Here is an 18,367-nt window from a genome sequence, read left to right as displayed (position 1 = left end):
AGAAAGAAAGAAAGAAAGAAAGAAAGAAAGAAAGAAAGAAAGAAAGAAAGAAAGAAAAGAAATTTAGTTGGGAAAGTCATATAATAGGAGACATCTAGTGGAATTAAGTATACAAAATCAAAGCACGGTGACTCTCTGGGACGGAAGGGTTGGGGTAAATAGCAAGATCTTCAAAAGAACAGTTTCAGACTTGGCAGCTGAGAATATTCTGGAAAGATCTCTTTCGCAACAGTGTGGCTGTACTGACCACCACAGTAGCACACCGTAAAATACTTGAGATGGAAAATATCATGTTATACATATTTTATCTCAACTGAAACTGAGCAGCAGGTGTCTCACTTGGGTGTCCGCAGTGTTCGTGCCTGTGCAGCAGTTTTAGGGCAGCTCAGGGCAAGGAGGCAAAAATGATATGGTAAAGTTGGTTTCCCTCCCTCCCTTTCTCTCTAACTCCAACCCTTGGAAATTATGAGAACACTGCTTCTGTTGACAAGGGTGAGAGCTGAGGGCGGGAGTCAGTTGGTCTCAGCTGAGTTCTTCTATATTTTACTGCCATTTTCAGATGGAAACATTGGCAATTTCTATGGTACCCTGAAGGCAGAGTGCACAGGGTACAGAATTGAACCCACACAAGCAGTCGGGCCTCTGCCCCAGCTCCAGTGAGTCTGGACACTATGCAGGGAACTAACTTTCATACATCGCTTTAATTACTGGAGGCTATTTCACTATACTTTGAAGATTTTCACTCTAAAAATAATTTGCTAATGATATCAATTTAAGTATCACTACTTTAAATACGCACCTAGATGAGAAAATGCTCATTTTTTTGAATAGTGATTATTTATATCTGTAGCCACATATGTGTAATAAACTCCAGATATCAACAACTGGTGTTTAAAACAGCGCTCAAAGCTATAGCATCTCACTTCATTTACCATCTTTGTAAATCTAAATCTGTGCACATACACATACTGATGACATCCTCAGCTTTGTAACAGCACATAGCACTTTTCTTAGAACAAAGTGCATGTCTCACCAAAAGGACATGGATGAAAGAGCTACAAATTGAGAATGGCATTAATAATTGTCTGCCAAAGCTGCATGTAACAGCTGCAATTCAGAAGTCATTTTCTAAACTGAATGCAACGGATGTACCTCTTTAACTATTCTGTGCGTATATAGGAGGTAAAAAATTTGCACTGCTCAGTAGCCTGGAACACACATCCCATGCTGAGACTATAAACTGTAATAGGATAAATACAAACCTAATATGTTATTCCATTTGTAATTCTAATCCCCATATGCATATTAGTAAATAAATTTCTAGCGCCTACTAAAAGGGATATTTTTTCCTAAGAGGTTAGGTTCATCAGCAATAGTAAATATCACTGAAAAGTAAATTTAAAATGCCCTTGTAGTCTATGTTTTAGCATTTTCACATTTATATTGTTTGCTTATATATATTCTTAGTATAGAGATATATATGTATAAATACATATCATTAGTTTATCAAGGGAGGAATGATTCACATCATCTGAATGGTTCCATGGGAAGAAGTATTGCATGTTCCCTACAAGTTGGGACAGTCATTTCCTATCATAAATCCACTGACTCCATACATTAATTAATACAAAATAAACCCACTTAGTACAACCTAATCATACAAGTTGAATGAATGCATGATGCTGCCATTCAGAGATCTATTTAATAGCCTCTCAGTCAGAACGTATGCAAAAGCATTTCCTTCCTTCCATATCAGATTAGTCTGAGGACTCCCATCTTTATGACCTGGCTTACACCTCTGCTTTACTCCCTACTTCCTTTTTCCATTCAATCATCACCCAGGCTATCACTTTATCATTAGCATTTTATTATGTTACTGTCTGTGCTTCTGATGTCCTCTGTGTCATGAAGTTTTAAAGGAAGGAAAACAGCAGTACCTACATCATGGAATTGTGAAAAGATTACATAATGCATGTTAAGCCCTGATCACAGAATAAAATAGTTAGTCAATGTTATGTGTCCACAACTAATCCCTGCACACCAACCAAACTAGTCCATTCACTATGCACCCAACAAACTACACTTGTTTGTTTTGCCCTTGGCCTTTCTCAGCACAAATAATACCCAAAATACCTCAGTAGCACAGACATGCTTCCAAGGACCACACTGAAACACCCATCGTCGGAGGATGCCGTATTCCATTCCTCATAGTCATCGGTCTTCTTATACTTTAAATGTTTTGAGCAAAATTTTCCATGTTTCCTGCATACCTCCATATTCTAGTGCAGAGCAAGTATGTTATCTCTGAGTGGATTGAGGTGTTAGATGCCAACAACTGGCAGTCTCTGTTACCCTACAATCCTCCAACCTCAGGGCCTTGTTGACTAGTTCCCATTGCTTGCTAATTATACATGCGGAACCTCAGACCCAATTATTGCACCTTCATGGATTTTAGTTTTCACGAATAAACTAAAATATTCTGACCAGCTTATCTATATGATTGCTCCTATTTTTAAATGTTAATAGATTTTCCGTGAGATTTCTTAATAAATCCCAGAGACTTCAAAATCACTATTGCTGTTGATAGCACCAATCATCTCTTAATTCACTGAGTTTATCTTGATAATGAGATTTCTGTCCTATGAGAGTGAGATTATTGTGGAATTCAGGGACTCTGTAATTCTTTTCTCCCACAGCTCTGAGAAGCTGTTTCTCGTCTTCTGGATTGGCCTACCGCCTTATGGAAGTGAAAGGTCAAAGCAATAAGTTCAGACACACACAGGTGATTGACATATCAGTGTCAACGCACGGTACTTTGCCAGGGAGGGCAGCTTTCTGTATCAGACCGCTTCATCATCTCCCTGACAGGTGGACTGATGCAGTCCCTCTCTGCTCTTCTAATCCCCTAGAACAATGCAGAATTGATGGCAACACAAATCACACAGGGAAAAAAGCAAATTAAAGCAAAGTAGTAACACTTCCACATCTTTATCAGCAGATCTCAGGAATCCCTGCCCTTTTTTCTTCAAGCCCCGCATAGTAATGACAAAGCTTCAAGTTCAAGGAAGTGAAATTAGGTTGTAAAAATGTGTAGTGATAGTAGCTCTTGTCTGGAGAGCACTCCATAGCAGGAACTAATAGAACTGCTTAATATTCATTAACTAAGTTGATCCTCACAGGCCCATGAATAAAGCACAGTCAACACTATTTATAGATGAGGAAATAAAGTCAGAGACTTAAATAGCTTGCCCACCAGAAACAGGGCTGAGATTCCAACCCAGACATAAAACTTTAGTCCTTATGCCATGAGATAAATCCTTTGTGGTATAAAGCCCTTTTTCCTTTATGATGATAAATCTTTGTGAGTTTCACTGTTGCTCTTGCTTGTTTGCCTTTCTTTTTTGAAACAGTCTTGTGTAGCTCAGGATGATCTCAAATTTATTATGAAGCCTAGGGTGGCCTTGAACTCCTTTTTCTGATCCTCTTGTGTCAACTTCCTGGGTGCTGAGATTGCATGTATATGCTCCAGAGCCCGGCTATATGAAGTTTTAAAACTTTACTGCATTTATTTACTTATGTGTGTGTGCGTGTGTGTGTGTGTGTGTGTGTGTGTGTGTGTGTGTACGTGTGTGTGTGTGTGTGTGTGCGTGTGTGTGCAGGTGTGTGGCAGTCACAGAACAACTTACAGAAGCTGGTTCTCCCTTTCCACCACGTGGGTCCTGGGTATTGAACTCAGGTCAGCAGGCATGGGGATGTAAATTTTAAAAGAGAATAGAACAGCACTGGCAAGCTTTGCAAATAATGTTAAAATTTCCAACTTTGTCTCAGTAAGTTTTGTAATGGGTAGATTCATAGGTTTAAGATATGCCTTCAGTTCATCCTTGGCAATATTTTTTATTCAGTAAAACATACAAATGGCAGGCCTGTTTCATATAAAATGCTTTATTTGGTACTGTCCAGAGCACAGGAGTGAATTAGTTGTAACTCTGAGTCTTGGCAAATGTTCAATCCAGTAAAAGCTTCAAAAGTCAGCCTTGGGGTTAAGTCCCAATGTAGCTTAGGCAGCAAATAAAGGGGGACTGAGGACAAGGTACCACATCTTATTTAGAAGGTAAAACTCAAGGTTTGAGAAAAATCTGGAAAGGTAGCAATTACAAGGAACAAAAAATTTGTGGTAGAGAAAGAGAATGAGTGAAAGAATCAAAAGAAGAAATAAAATAACATCCAGGGTTGAGTCCCAGCTGGTAGGAATATGGTCCATATGGGTGGAAGGTGGAGGACAGCTGGGGTTCTCTAGATAGCAAGTCTGGGGTCCTTCTGTGGGAGGACGTCACACGCTACAGAAGAATTTATGAGATGATGTGAGTGTTTTCTAAATATTGACTATGAGAGACTCAAAGAATAAAAATGGAATTAAAATAATTTCGACTTTGTGAATCACAAAATTTCACAATCAGCTTCAAAACAAGTCCCATAAAGGACAATGACTAATCCAGTACTGTTTATGTGTTCAAAAAACAGTAATACTATGATCAATGTCTAACGATTTGTTACCCTCAAATAAGCATGTGAGAGAGAAGCAACAGAGAATGAAGACATCTGGAACTCAACTCTGCCCTACTAAATCCAAGAACCTTGAGACACAAGGAATTTCTTCTCTCTATCTCATCAGTGGTCTCTGATGCCTAAAGAGCAGAGCCTTTCTTGAGGAAAGTTGTATTATTTTATAAAAGTTAAATCAGCTTAAAATTGGATGGATTAAAACTGTGAAATTCCATAAATATTTGACTCATAAGCCCCATTGAGGTGAACTACAAATTAGAAATATAGAAAATTATTTGATTAGTATAAACTATGTCAATGAAAGCACAGAATATATACACTAAGATATCATCTAAATTGTCGAATTCTGTACAATTGCTGGTAAATAGTGTGATATCTTAGGGTTTGTTTCTCTGTACTAAAGGGGTTTGGCAAGTACTGCTTCTGGATGGCATAAACCTCTAAATCTTGGTTATATAATAACCCAACACAAATTCAAAATAGGCAAAGGCCTGAGGTTGCTTAGTAGCAAAGCTAGAATTTTCACTACATATCTGAATGAGATTATAATCTGTCCTCAAAGCATCACAGGATTCAGAATTATAAGGCTTTGCATTTAAAAGCATGGTAACGACATGCATCATGGATTACTATAATTACAACCTAAAATAAATTAAATTTCAAGGTGAAATTTACAGCTATACAGAAAACTCAACAATCTTGAATAGACTATGTCTAAACAAATGGAAAAACTAAGGTCTTTCAGCTATGATTCCAATTTTTGGCATAAATATTAGACCCAAGGTCCAGTTAAAATTATCAGTTAGGTTCTTGTAACACTGAACTAACTGCACAGAGATTAATTTAGATGTCTTTCAGTTGTCAGTTAAGTAAAAAGATAAAAGGACTTTAACTAGTTTGTATTTTTTTTTCACCTTTTCAGCAATGTGTTCGGTGATTATTTCACAGAATTTTTTTCTCTTTCTTACAAAGATCCAGACCTGCATGTCTCCCAACACGGAATCCAGCTTAAAGGGTTGTAGTGAAAGGGAGATCAGAGTTGCACTGTGAATCATGCCACTAATCACTCTTAGGATTTGCTTTGTAAGCAAAACTTGGCATCATGTAACAATCGATGGCTACCGATTCCTTTTGCTCCCAGAAGAGCCAGCAATTATGACCCAGGAAACTCACGAAGGGATTACAAACAAAAGCTAACAAGCGTTCAGTTCCACTGTCTCATCATTTCATTTATTTATGGAGCTTTTATGGCTGTGACTCCAACATATTTCATAACGCAAACGCTTCCTGCTACTTAGCAAAGGAAGGAGCAACATCAAAGTCATCAGGCTAATAGTTGTCCAGTCTGTGGTTAAGGTCTCACGGGCTCTCTCTCTCCCAACACACAGCTACTCTGGGATGCTTACTCCACAACCCTGTTACTTTGGGATGCTGGTCTTAGAACAGGGAGAGGGGGAAATGCAGAGACATTTAGGGAGATCCTTGAGGAAGAGATAATGGTGACATATTAGCTCACAGAGGAAAGAGAGAAGCCGCTGGGATGTGAACTATGAAAGAAAGAAGAGTAAAGGAAGAGAGGCAAGCTGGGAAATGAACTGATAACCCACATCTTATACCAACGTTATTGGTAGCCTGAGAAATCTAGTGTCAATTTTCTGCCTAACCCTCAAGCTTTCTTGCATCCAGTGCTCTCTTGGGTGCTGCTCCCCTCTTCTAAGTGTATTTATGTAAATGTATACATAGTTGAATGTTCACTCACAGGCTGTCAGTTACAGATATTTTGGTACCAGAGAGCTGACAGCTAGGAGAAGGCCATCCCAAGAAAAGCAATTCAGCACTGAGGTATCAACTGCAGAACACGGCAGCATATCAGATCCCGTGTCCTGCATCATGCTTCTGATGAAAAATTTAAAATGCTTCACCCAGAAAAGCATCCCATTCTCTTCCATCATGTTCTGTTTGGGCCATTTGCCATTTGCATTGCACAGTCAGGAAAAGGCCAATTCCCAGGTAAACATCTGACCTAGATTGTTATCAAATTATTTCTGCCTTGTAACTAGCTGCCACACTGCTCCACTATTGATTCGCAGTTTAATTTCTGTAATAGAGCTATCATACTTGAACCAATGAGAATCAGAATGATCCAACCATAAAAGTTTCGATACATTCCTAGTTCTACATTAAAGAACAAATGAAAACACATTTATTATGCTTATTACTGTACAGTTTTATATATGGCAAGCTCTTACAAAATTGCTTCTCTCTGTAAAAAATGGTCAGTGTACTATAAAAATATTATCTTCTTTAGGGCTGAAATCAATAGCCTCCGAAGCAAGATTTCATTTAAGTTTATTACAGTGGAATTCAGTGTCTTTGTGTGGAGGGAGAAGGGGGTAGGTTGTATGTGTGTATGCTACAATTATTTTCTTCTATGTCAGATCTTATGTTATTTTTGCTTTTAAAGACCTCTATTTATTTACTGTACATGGGCCCAGGTTTTTTCTTCTTCCACTCTCCTGCCCAAATGTATTAATGAGTAATCTCTTCCCATACAGCTTAAGTGATCTATTCAGTTTTATCCATTAATCATAAAGTCATTTCCTTTTTATTTAAGGATATTTATTACATATATGAATTGTTTATAACAATCTGCACAAATATATATTGTATATATTTAAATATTTTAAATTATAATAATGGCTATGTTTGATTTAGTTCATAAAAATTATTCTATGTAAATTGTTATTGCCATGTGTTTGTTAAATGTTAAATATAGCTTACAGGCCTCAAGTTATGTCTTCTGGGATTAGAAAATCTTATCTTGGAATAACAAAGAGAAAGAGCAAGCTCTATTTCCAAAGCAAGGATTCATGCTCTCTTCAGTTAATCTCATTCTTGATTCACTTGTAAAGACGCCTTACACTTTTTTCCTGGAAATGTTTAAACCCATGACCTCGTGCAGACATAAGTCTGAAATGCAAAGAAAGACCCCATTTGTTTGGATGTAAAAACCAAATTGCCAGGGATGATTCTTTCAAGGTTACAGCGACTGTTAAGACTAGCCTGGCATTTGCGATCAAGTCCCTCCTGCAGGATTCACGTACTATGTATGCCTCTTCAACCCTTCACCTGCACATAAGGTCAGCTCAAGAGTCCCCAACCACTAAATTTATTCTTAAGGCTTAGACAAGCCATCACTGTCAGGATCACAAGGGATAACATGAGGAAGATAGTCAAACACAGAATAAGAAGAGGCATTTAGCAGGTTTCAAGCCTAGGGGCTGTGGCTCTCCAGTATTCCAATGACCTCGCTGAGAGCCTCAATACACAGGCAGCACTCTCACCAGACAGGAAGAAGGACATGCACATTCAGAGGATGGCTCTTGCTTGTCGGGAACAGGGACTAGTGGGATTAAGTTTCAAGTCTACCCAGATGTAAAATAAAATGCCTGAAGAGAAGGTACTGAAAGATCAGAGCTGTGAGAGATATTGGAGGCCAAACACTTAAGAGCTTGCTTGGCTCACAAATCTGCCTCAAGTGTCTGTCACTGCTCCAGTACTCTCCATGAGGAATTAATTTCTTTCCCAATAACTGATATATTTTAGCTGGGGTGACTTTGATGGTTTAAAAACAAAACAAAACAAAAACAATTTCTCTTATATACTAGTCACTGAACGATGCTGTCCAATCTCCAGAGGGCTGTTCAAAAATCACAGGTGTATAATTTTCTCTGCAGTGAAACAGTAAAAAGCTTTACTAATTAGAATTGGAATAAATGAGAAAATAATACTTCATGAATTATAGTAATATTTATTGTTAAATATAATAACTAAAAATAATTGGGGGAAAATCAGAGCGTGCGAATAGGATCCCTCCAGCCTTAGTCTTCCTCACTGACACTAACTGACTATAAAGACCTTGAGCCAGTCACTTCATCATCCCAGTCCTGTGTTTCCCCACTTGAGAATAACTCAGTCTCCAAAACCCTTTCAGCATAACCAGTGCCACAAGTATAAGGCACCTTCTGCAGTACTCAAATATAACCTTCATGTGTACATACACACACACATGCACACACACATACCCACATACATGGTCAAAGGTACCACAATAAAGCTTGCAGCAGCTGACTTCATTCAAGTCTAGTCAATCAACCTTCACCCAAATTGTGTATGGAGCTTGGTCTTTATGTGGTTTGAGAGCTCATAAATGATGACCAGATTCTAGCCTTTCTCTGGGCAGTGAAACTTAAAACTCTTGGCAAAATGTTATTACTGTGGATGTTCTCTACAAACCAAGAGAACGCATAGAAAGTATGAGAATATAAAAATGAAAACATTTACAGCTGTGAGCTCACTAGAATCAGAAACTAACACTACAACTTTTATATACTAGAAGAATTGTATATATATATATATATATATATATATATATATATATATATATACACACACACACACACACACACACTCTCTATCTCTAGAGACTGCTCTGCTTAGAGGGCTTGATTAAACTGTGCCACTCTGGCCAAACATCACTGTCCTCAGGCCTTGTGGGTAGTTGAGGTGGGATAAGCACCTTTATATGATAAAGGATATTCTTACACAGATGGTCAGTTTTAGCATATGGTGGGGGAAAGACATATGCCAGGAAGGAAAAGAGTTAAATGGAGGGCAAGAGAGGAAATGTTGGCATGAGATAGTATATGTGCATATACATGTGCTCATATATATAGTCTATACATATATAGATGTATCCCAAATTGAGTCCTTCCATTCCACCAGAGCTTAAGATCCATGAAGGCCATGATTTCCATTGCCATCCAGCAAGTTTTCATTGCCACACGGGCAGTCTAGAAGAGTGCAGGGGCAAGGATATGCTGTATAGTTAACATGCTCGTGCTGAAGAAGGAAGAGGAAGAAATCTTAAGGGAAAACCTGTAACACTGAACAGAGTGAAGAGAGAAAATGAAAAAAAAAAAAGAAGTGAGCATAAAACTAGATGCGATATACTTTATGGTTTACTGGAAAGTTACTAAGGCTCGATGAACAAGAGTTACAGCCTAAGTTTCCAGGAGCTTCCAGACAGCCATTAACTTTTTAATACATGGATTATTCAATCTGTGCGATCTCTTCCTTCCTGCTTTGAAGGGATACCACATTGAAGTGCTGTTAAAAGGAAGGGGAACAGAAAAGGAACTCAGGTGCCTGTCTTAGGACATAATCATTTTCTGGAAATGCGTACATGGTGACAGATAAAATGATATTGCTGAGTCAGTGGAGAAGCCTCCATCCATCACAGAAAAGGAAAAGAAGGAGAGATGAAGGAGAGGAAAAGAAGCTTAAGTTGACTGTTCCAGGAAGAAACATGCATATGCTTTTATTAGCTACAGACTAGTTTTAAATGCCATTCAGTATTAAAATAAAATAAAGTGATACATGAAAGGATAGGTAAAGATATTTAAAATTCAGCAAGATATGATATATAAAATCAAATTGCATGGGCATAAAAATAGGACAGATTCAAAACATAGTTGGAAAAGTAGGAGGGAAAAAAGAATGATCTGTGTATCACAAAGGAATATGGAGGAAATCTCAGAAGTGGAACAATCAAGGAAGAGGTGAGCCACACGGTCATCTGCTACATCTTAGAAAACAGCTCACCCTGGGCAACTCGAGCTGTTTCCATCAGCAAGCACAACACCGTATTGATGACCCAGCACAGAGGGGAAAGACTACCCTGCTAGAAAATTCAATAAAAGCAGAACAGGAAGATGAGAGCAAAATTCAATTTTAGTCATATGACTCTTACATGCTTGACAAGTGGATCTGGTTGAAGTACCTGCTTAATTGTTAGTTGAATGCCACTTAAAACGCTAGAGTTAATTTCCAGCTAAAGCCTCAAGCAGAAGGATAACAGGAGGAAATACTGGTGATTGTGGACTCCTCTCTCTCTGTGTGTATGTGTGTGTGTGTGTGTGTGGTGTGCGTGCATGTATGGTTATATGTGTATGAACTTGCTTAAAACCAGAAGTACAGGATACTGTAATGTTATTGTTTTACATGTCCCTGAATACTTCAGGTTAGTCAACTGGAGTAAAGGGATTCATTCATCATTTTAATCATTTGGCTCAAACTGTAGTTATTTGTCAGCCTCTTACAATTCTTACTGTCTTCCAATTTAAACAAGGGAGGGTTAAGTTTGAGAGAAGTTACTAGAAGTTTGCTGTTCCAAAAATGCCTTCCAGTCATCCAGAGAGAGGAGAAGAATCTACTCGTATTAAAAATGGAAGGGGCTTTGAAATTGATGGAAGCGACTAGCTGGGATAGTCAACTCATCACGCTGATCTCGTACAGATGGCGGGGTTCAAACTATCGCTGTGGCAACAACCTGTCAAGCAACCAGTGAAGACTTCAGAAGAAGCAAAACAAATTTGGCCTGAGATAAAAATACCCATCTACTCTTGCTTCCAAGAGTCTGCTTTCAAGTAGGGACTAACATCCAAAAGCAATTTCTTTCAAGATGGTACCACAGTTTCCTGGCTAAAAGCTAATTAATCAGCCCTTTCTCTAGCCACAGAAGCGTCTGACTTCCCCAAAGCCAGTTCTATTCATATAAATGGAAGACAGAAAAAGTATTAAAGCTTAGATAAAGGAAAAAGTTAATGGCTCGGACTGTGGATATAATAGAAGATATATCTAGCACACATGAGGCCTTGGGTTTATACTATAGCAAATAGAGGCAAAATAGTTTTAAGTATTGTATGACTTATAAAAACCATAAGCTTAATATGACAATATAACCATAGTGATGATAGGGAAAAAAAAAAACAACCTCAGAGTAAAAAAATATAAGTATGGATGTCGTCACTCCAATTTTGTATTCAATTTCTTAAAGTCTGGATGGGTACTTAGTATACCAAACCACACACACACAAACAACTGTATTACCTTATTAATAATACTCATTTTTAGAACGCTAACATAAACACCATAAGTTCAGGCAATTAAAAGCAAATGCATGTTATGAATTTCATTCTACCAAAGATAGAGAATTTGTTCAGAGTCCTTGAAGAAGGGAATAATTTTAGCATTTATAAAATAAAATCTCAAGACAGGGCATGCAATTTGGCTTGTGACTAAGAGAACAGACAGAAAGGCAATGTCTGCCTGTCTTCCACTCTCTCAGGCTCCAGGATGAAGAAGAATCAATTAGCCCTTCACAGACAATGACCTTGAAGGCTATAGCTCTGTGCCTGAGATGCTGAATGTGCTGATGAGACAGAAGGAAATCTAGGAAGGGAGGGTGCAGTCCTGAAGGCATGGCAAAGAGTGTTTCAGAGATAATTTTGTCACTTGAAAACCGAAGCCAAGATGGCATAGCCCATGTCAAACCTTGCATCATGAAAGAAAGCCCAGTTCTTTCTACAGCTAAACTGAATGTTCTTGATTGACACAGATGAGAAAGCATACAAGGTGATGGCACCATTCTAAGCATTGTCTTCTCCTTTTACTTAATGAAGACAGCCTTTCTAAAGAACAGAAAAGCAACCAATTACAAGTCTGAAAACCAGCATTCCTAGACTAACTGCACCTTGCCTCACAGATGTTGAGTCTTGCTTTTTGAGCTCCTAAGTCCAGAAAGTTACGTTTTTCACATAGAGAACCCTGCAGGTCTAAAGCTTTAACCAACTCCCCCCTCCCCAACTTTTCAAGAGATACTGCTTCCCAGACATTATGTCTGTCCGGACACATTTGAGAATGCTGCAGCTGTGTTCAGGCCAGAGCTGGCCTCTGTGAGGCTTTTAGGCAGCAGTAAATCTTCCCTACTTATTGCTAATGCCATAAAATCAATGCCCTGGCTAGGGAAAAAAAAAAGATGGAGGGGAAGGAGGAGAAGAGGGGGAGGGAAAGAGAGAGGGGGGAGGGAAAGAGGGAGGGGAGAGAGAAAGAGGGTTGGGAGAAGGAAAGTGAGGGGGAGGGAAAGGGCGAGGGATGAGGGAGAAGGGAGAGGGAGAAAGAGTGAGGGGGGAGAGAGAGAGAGGAATATACACTATATAAAACACTTAGGAGAACTTCCCTTCAAAACCAATTTCTCAAAAGTTCCCAAGTCCTTTCTAATGGGTTCCTAGATCAGGGACCTGTGCTGTGTGTTTCTTTGTCTGTTCATCAGATGTCAAAATTACAGTTTGGCTAGAGTTTTTCAAACAGCTACCTTAATTTTTCTGGGCACTTCAACCTCTGCCAGCACATTTTTAACTGACGCTTTCAGCTGAAAACAATAAAGACAAAGAAGTAACCTTGTCTGCATGACAAGTTCTGCCTCTCTCTGCAGGATCTGCACTTGCTTTTTATAGCCTGTCATTTCATCTGGGTATTATTTCCCGGTCACTTTGCCAGGTGGGAAGAGGCAGCAAAGGCAGAGTCTGTCAGATCTTTAATGATGCTTCAGGGATTTGATGAAGATGCAAAGCAGTGTCTACACACAGGAGGCTCTCCTAATTACACCTGAAAAAGCAAGCATCCTTTCAAAGCCTTTGCACTGAAGTTGGAATGTGTCAAAAAGATCCCAACTCACCATCACGGATCAAGTGTTTTTTCCTGCGTTTCCTAGCACACTGCACAACTTCATTCTGAACAGGACTGTCTGGAGGAGGTCTGTTTATTCTTCCTTACCATCTAGAGGGAGAACTGAGTGGGTGCTTTAACACAGACCCTCTTCCTTCAGCTGTTTTACCACTCAAGTGTTTTAAACAAATTATTGAGAATAAAACAATTCTCACCTCTTATTTTTTTTTCTACTAAGTAATTCATCAATGGTTAAAAAAAAAAGAAAGAAAAGAAAAAAAAAGCACGCGTGCACACACGCACACACACACACACACACACACACACACACACAAAACATTTATTTAACTGTTGTAACCAGAAAAGCTCATTTGGAACAATCTGGCTAGTCATGGTGTCACAGCAGTCAACTTTCTGTCATACAGCTAACCTTTATGACCTCTGCACACACCAGTGTTTCATTCTGTATTGTTTTATTAGCATGAAGTCTTTTCTCATGAAGGTTATAAAAGCAGACTGTGGCAACGCAATAGGTTAAATGACACACACACATACAAAAAAAAAAAAAAGTACCTTGTTAATGGTCCTAGAAGTTTTTAATGACTGGCAAGGAATCTATTTAAATATTTGATTACAGAAGACAAAATTAATAATGGAAAAATCCCTCTGTGGAGAATTAAAGTCTGTTCTTGAACAAAATAAATCTGCCTCTGGTAACTGCTCAGTAACCAAAAATACGACCTGTGCAGTTCAGCAGTGCTCTGAGAACTTGCTGCAGTATCAGGACCAAACAATGAAAACTCAGAAGTGCGGAGATGTGATAAAAAGGCTGGAGAAAGAGCTGGAGAAACATGACAGGCAGCTTGGGGATACAGGGAGACTGAGTAAGAAGAAGGACAAAAGAAACTCTACAAAGGGGGGGGGAGGGATCCCAAACAATACTTATTGGTATAGAGAAGGTACATGCCCATTAAAATACGAAAGGCCATCAGGCATTAACTTCTAAAGCTGTTGCAAAGAAATAGAATTTAACTTAAATCCAAAGCATGACCTGAACATGCTTAGTTTTTGACTGACAACCTCAGACTTAACAATCTGGCTATATGGAAGGGCTGTTAAAAAAACAAAAACAAAACTAAAAAAAACTGATTCATCCTATGAGTTTATATGATTTTTTTTCCCTACGTCACATGATTCATCAAATAAAACCTCCCAGTTAAAAAGACAAGAGCAAAGGAAATAGACCTCTAGAGAAAACCTGGAAGCGCCCACCCACCCTTTCTTTTAACCACCACCATCATCTCTCTTTTGCTCTCTACTTACAAAGTTTGGGAGCAGTTTGGAGATTAGTTTCTGTTGTTTGTGGCTGAGTTGCTGACTTGGGCGTTCTCACCTCAGGGGTCCGAGCTGGAGAAGGGAAGGGTTGTGCAGTAGAGAGTAAGGGAGGAAAGGCTGGCGGCCGATTCTTCCGGGTCGGTACTGCTGAAGGTTCAGAGGCCACAGCAACATTGCCAACTTGTACTGTAATATGAGCCTCAGGTTCAGACTGAGCCCTAGAGACAGGTGAAGTGGACGCCTCAGATGATACCAAAACAGCTGAGGCAGCAGTTGGATCCAGAGAAATAACAGGGTCCTGGCCTAACCCCCCAGGGTCAAGGTGGGTAGGAGAGTCATATTCAAATATCTTGTCCACAAATACCCACTTTAGGCCAGCAATGCAGAGGCAGAGGCTGACTAGGCAAGCCAGAATGGGGACAATGCAGATCTTCTCTGAGTTGAGGCACCCCCTCAGGCGCTCAGCTTCCAGGCACACACAGCAGGGCACCGCCAGGCCCAGGAGTCCAGGGCTTCTCCCGTCGTCAGTGTGGGTGTCTGGCATGGGCTCCCCTGCTGGGAGCCCATCGAGAGACGGGTCTGCACTCAGCTGAGTGGAGGGGCTGGAGGACCTCCCAGCAGCTAACTCAGACATGTCTGGGGAATAAATCTCCATCGGCTCACCTCCAGAAGGCCTGGCCTCTCTCACAGTGCGTTACCATGCAGAGCCCCCCCCAACCAAATGAGACAGCATCTTGGAAGGGGAAATCGATAAGGCACCCAAGTCCAAGGCCATTATCCAAAGTAAGAGAGCTCAGGAGAAAGCAAGAAAAAGAAGAAGTAAAAAAAAGAAAAAAGAAAAAGAAAAAAAAAGAAAGGGCTTTTAGCAACTATGAAATAGAAGTGTACCGAAATATCTTGAGCTGTTGTTTCTGGGACACTTTTCCAGTTCTTTCAAATGCTTTTCCAAACCATCCTGGTTGGTCAAGAAGGCAGGGAACCAAAATAGGAAGGCAGCCGATGCCTAGCTGATTAAGTAAACCAGTATCCCAAACTGAAAGGCATGTTTCTCACCTCAAGCGTCTGAAGCTGGTGTCTGCTTAGAGGAAGAAAACAACTGTCATGCAGGAGAAGTAAAAGCAAAAGCAAGACCAGAGGCGGCGGCGGCGGCAGCAGCGGCGGTGGCAGGAGAGGCAGCAGCGACAGTAGCAACAGCATCCTGCCGTGTTTCAGCAACGGCTGAAAGAGGCTGAATCATTACAGAGCAGCAGGTGCCTGCCCTCTGAGCATCACTGCAAACAGTACCATTGCACAAGGATGCAAGGGCAGCCGGAGCCAGGAGGGGCGGCGACTCCCTTCCCCGCCCTGCCTCCACCCCCACCCCAGCCACTCCTCTTTGTCCTTCTTGCGCTCAGTCACTTTTTTCCTCTGCAGTCTTCCTTCTTCATAGCTTCTTTCTCTTCCTCCCTCGTCCTCATCCTAAATATATATATTCTCACTCCCTCCTCTCCCCCCCACCGCCGCCCCGACCCCACTCCACTGCAGGCTAGTCTCTAATGAGTACAGTACTCCCAGCAACAAGGTCCGCCAGTGAGTTCCTATTTTATCCAATTAAAAGGAATAAAGGCCATCAGAGAAAAAGAGAAGCAGCCAGGCACCAGTTAAACTGGGTCTCCCCCCGGCCCCCACCCTGTTTCTTTTTATTTCCCTCTACTAAAGCAGGCCCCAGCCTCCCACCCCGCACTCCACCTCGCTTGCTTGCTTGCTTTTAGTCTTGCTAGCTGCCTTTCCTTCACCCACTGTGGGGTCAGAAAAAAAGCCAGGGATGATGCTAGCGATCTAACAAAGCTTGGATGGGGGAGGTGGGGGTGGAGGTGGAACCTTCTGGGTTAGACCTGAGGCTTGGCAAAGTCTGACTTCTGACTCCTCCCCAGAGAGGTAAGCTTTTCAACAGCAATTTCTTCCTGCTTGCTGCTGAGAGAGAGAGCATTCCCTTCCCTAGCCAGCCCTCTAACAAGTTTTGTTCACTAACTGGACTCTTATTACCTGATCCGCAAGCCACAGTTAGAACACTGTTTGCTAACCATGGACAGCTCTGCCTTTGCCCTCTCTTTGAGGCTGAAGACTTTGCGCAAAGCCCAGCGCGAAATGCTGAGGGCATGCTGGGGCAGGGTGGGGTGTGGGAGTGTGAGGAAAGGAGGAAAGCCCATGTCTTTCTGTCCTTCGCATTTTCAATCCCCTTATTTCATCCAGAGTAGACTAGAATAACATCAAAGTGTGAGGAGCACCAAGCTCTCTACCGCTTCATTTTCAAATTAGCCTTTCATGTTGTCTCCACACTGCGGAGGGAGGAGGCCTGAATTCCCTGGGCACTGTAACATACACCACAAGTCCTCAGCTAGAATCGCACTACAAGTGCTGAGAGGCGTCTGTAAGAGCATGCCTTCTGGACTAGGTTTCATTAGCTTTAATTTACAAACAACTTCTAGGCTGATTTTGTGTGTGTTTGTGTTTGTTTGGTTTTGCTCTGTTTGGAAATGGTCCTTGAAAGACTGGGAGAAATGGAAGAGACTCTCCTTCCAAAGGAGAGAGCATAGGCTGCGGGGGGGGGGGGGCATTCTGTGGTATGGCAGTGCATGCTCTGTGTATCTGAGCATTTACGCCACACTTTACTGAGCCTGGGCATCCAAATGGTTTCCAAGGAACCATTCTATTCACCTATGTCAAGGGGGGGGGGTGTCATAAAAAGTGCTCTAAATCTATACTACAGAACCATCATACACAGTCCCAGGGCAATGAGCTGTGATGCTCAAGTCTTAAGAAAATCTGTACTATTCACACTTTATTTCGTGCAGCGTGATTCTGCTGCTTTGAAATATATTTAGGCCACTTCACATGCCAGGAGGTAAGAATATTATCATTTCCTTCCAGATGAAATTATTCCACAATTATGAATGAGTCGACGCATCTTAAACTGTGTTTGCAGTCCGATCACTAACAACAGCAAAAGCCCGGTCTAATTTGCATAACTGTAACCAAGATTAGGACAAGCTCCCAGGCAAACGTGAGTCAGTGTAAATTCACCTCTACACAGCCTGCACGTGTGCACTCCAGTGACCAGTGACCAGTATTCTAAAGCTGTTCGTGATTGGTTTCTGGCTTAATCTAGTTGGTTTGAAAGAAACGAGAGTTTTCTTAACTGAGATTCTAGTGATGGACATAAAATTTTATAGTGCAAGAGATCCCTACCAAAGCACTTAATATCAATAGTCACCTATTATCAGTATTCATGTAAATATTCAAATAGAAATAGTGACTTGATATCCTCAATTATTATAGTTCCTTCAAGGATTACCATGTCTAATTACACTTAATGCTTCCAAACCTTACATTCAAGTACTGAATGGGAGTTATCCATAGCCAAGGTCATTTAAATTTCAAAGACTGGATGGAATCAGGTATCTCCCAGCCTGAAAGGTCTGAGGGAACACCAAGGATATAACCCACAGCGCTGAAAAGGTGTTATATCGCTCATACCAATAGCAATTACCTGCCTTGCCTGAGTTACAGAAAAGGTCACTGGCTCATTCTCTAGTCCTCATATTAACCTTAATCACAGGAAGGGCTGCTGCTGATTCTCCAGCTGTCTTATTAAAATGCTTGTCACTTACAAAGAAAAGGATCATGTTACAAACTAGAACAAAACGCCGAAGATGGACCAGACTCCTAAGGCCTCCACAACTATTCTTTGGCTCGGGTTGCACAAATCTGATGTTAGGATGTATGTTTCCTCCTTGGATGTACATTTTATGAACTTTGTGGCTCCTTGCTCCCATCAGCTTGTAGAAATCCAGTTTCCCATAAAACTCTTTTGATTTGTTTTTCTATTAAATTAGAAAATGAGTGGAATTGGGAAAGGAAG

General features: G+C 40.6%; 2 protein-coding genes across 8 annotated transcripts in view; both read right to left on the bottom strand.

Annotated features, from left to right (window-relative positions):
- The window catches only part of Nrg1 (neuregulin 1), a 192,368-nt gene that overhangs the window by 87,668 nt on the left and 86,333 nt on the right, over positions 1-18,367 (bottom strand). For 4 of the 7 annotated variants that reach the window (XM_055593336.1, XM_055593335.1, XM_055593339.1 and 1 more), the window contains exon 1: positions 14,455-15,169. The exons of the other annotated variants lie outside the window; for them this stretch is intronic. In XM_055593336.1, the coding sequence (XP_055449311.1) occupies positions 14,455-15,121 (667 nt within the window). In that variant the 5' untranslated portion in view covers positions 15,122-15,169. Of the gene's footprint in view, positions 1-14,454; positions 15,170-18,367 lie in introns of those variants that run through there. 7 annotated transcript variants of the gene reach the window in all.
- Positions 15,362-15,663, bottom strand: LOC129666295 (uncharacterized). The gene has a single exon (XM_055593343.1). The coding sequence runs from the start codon at positions 15,661-15,663 to the stop codon at positions 15,478-15,480; it is 186 nt and encodes a 61-aa protein (XP_055449318.1). The 3' UTR covers positions 15,362-15,477.

The sequence above is a fragment of the Psammomys obesus genome, unplaced genomic scaffold (assembly GCF_907164565.1).
Source record: "Psammomys obesus unplaced genomic scaffold, mPsaObe1.curated_primary_1811, whole genome shotgun sequence".
NCBI classification, from domain to species: domain Eukaryota; kingdom Metazoa; phylum Chordata; class Mammalia; order Rodentia; family Muridae; genus Psammomys; species Psammomys obesus.
The sequence above is the reverse complement of the archived record's forward strand: the minus strand, read 5'-3'. Positions and strand labels throughout refer to the sequence as shown.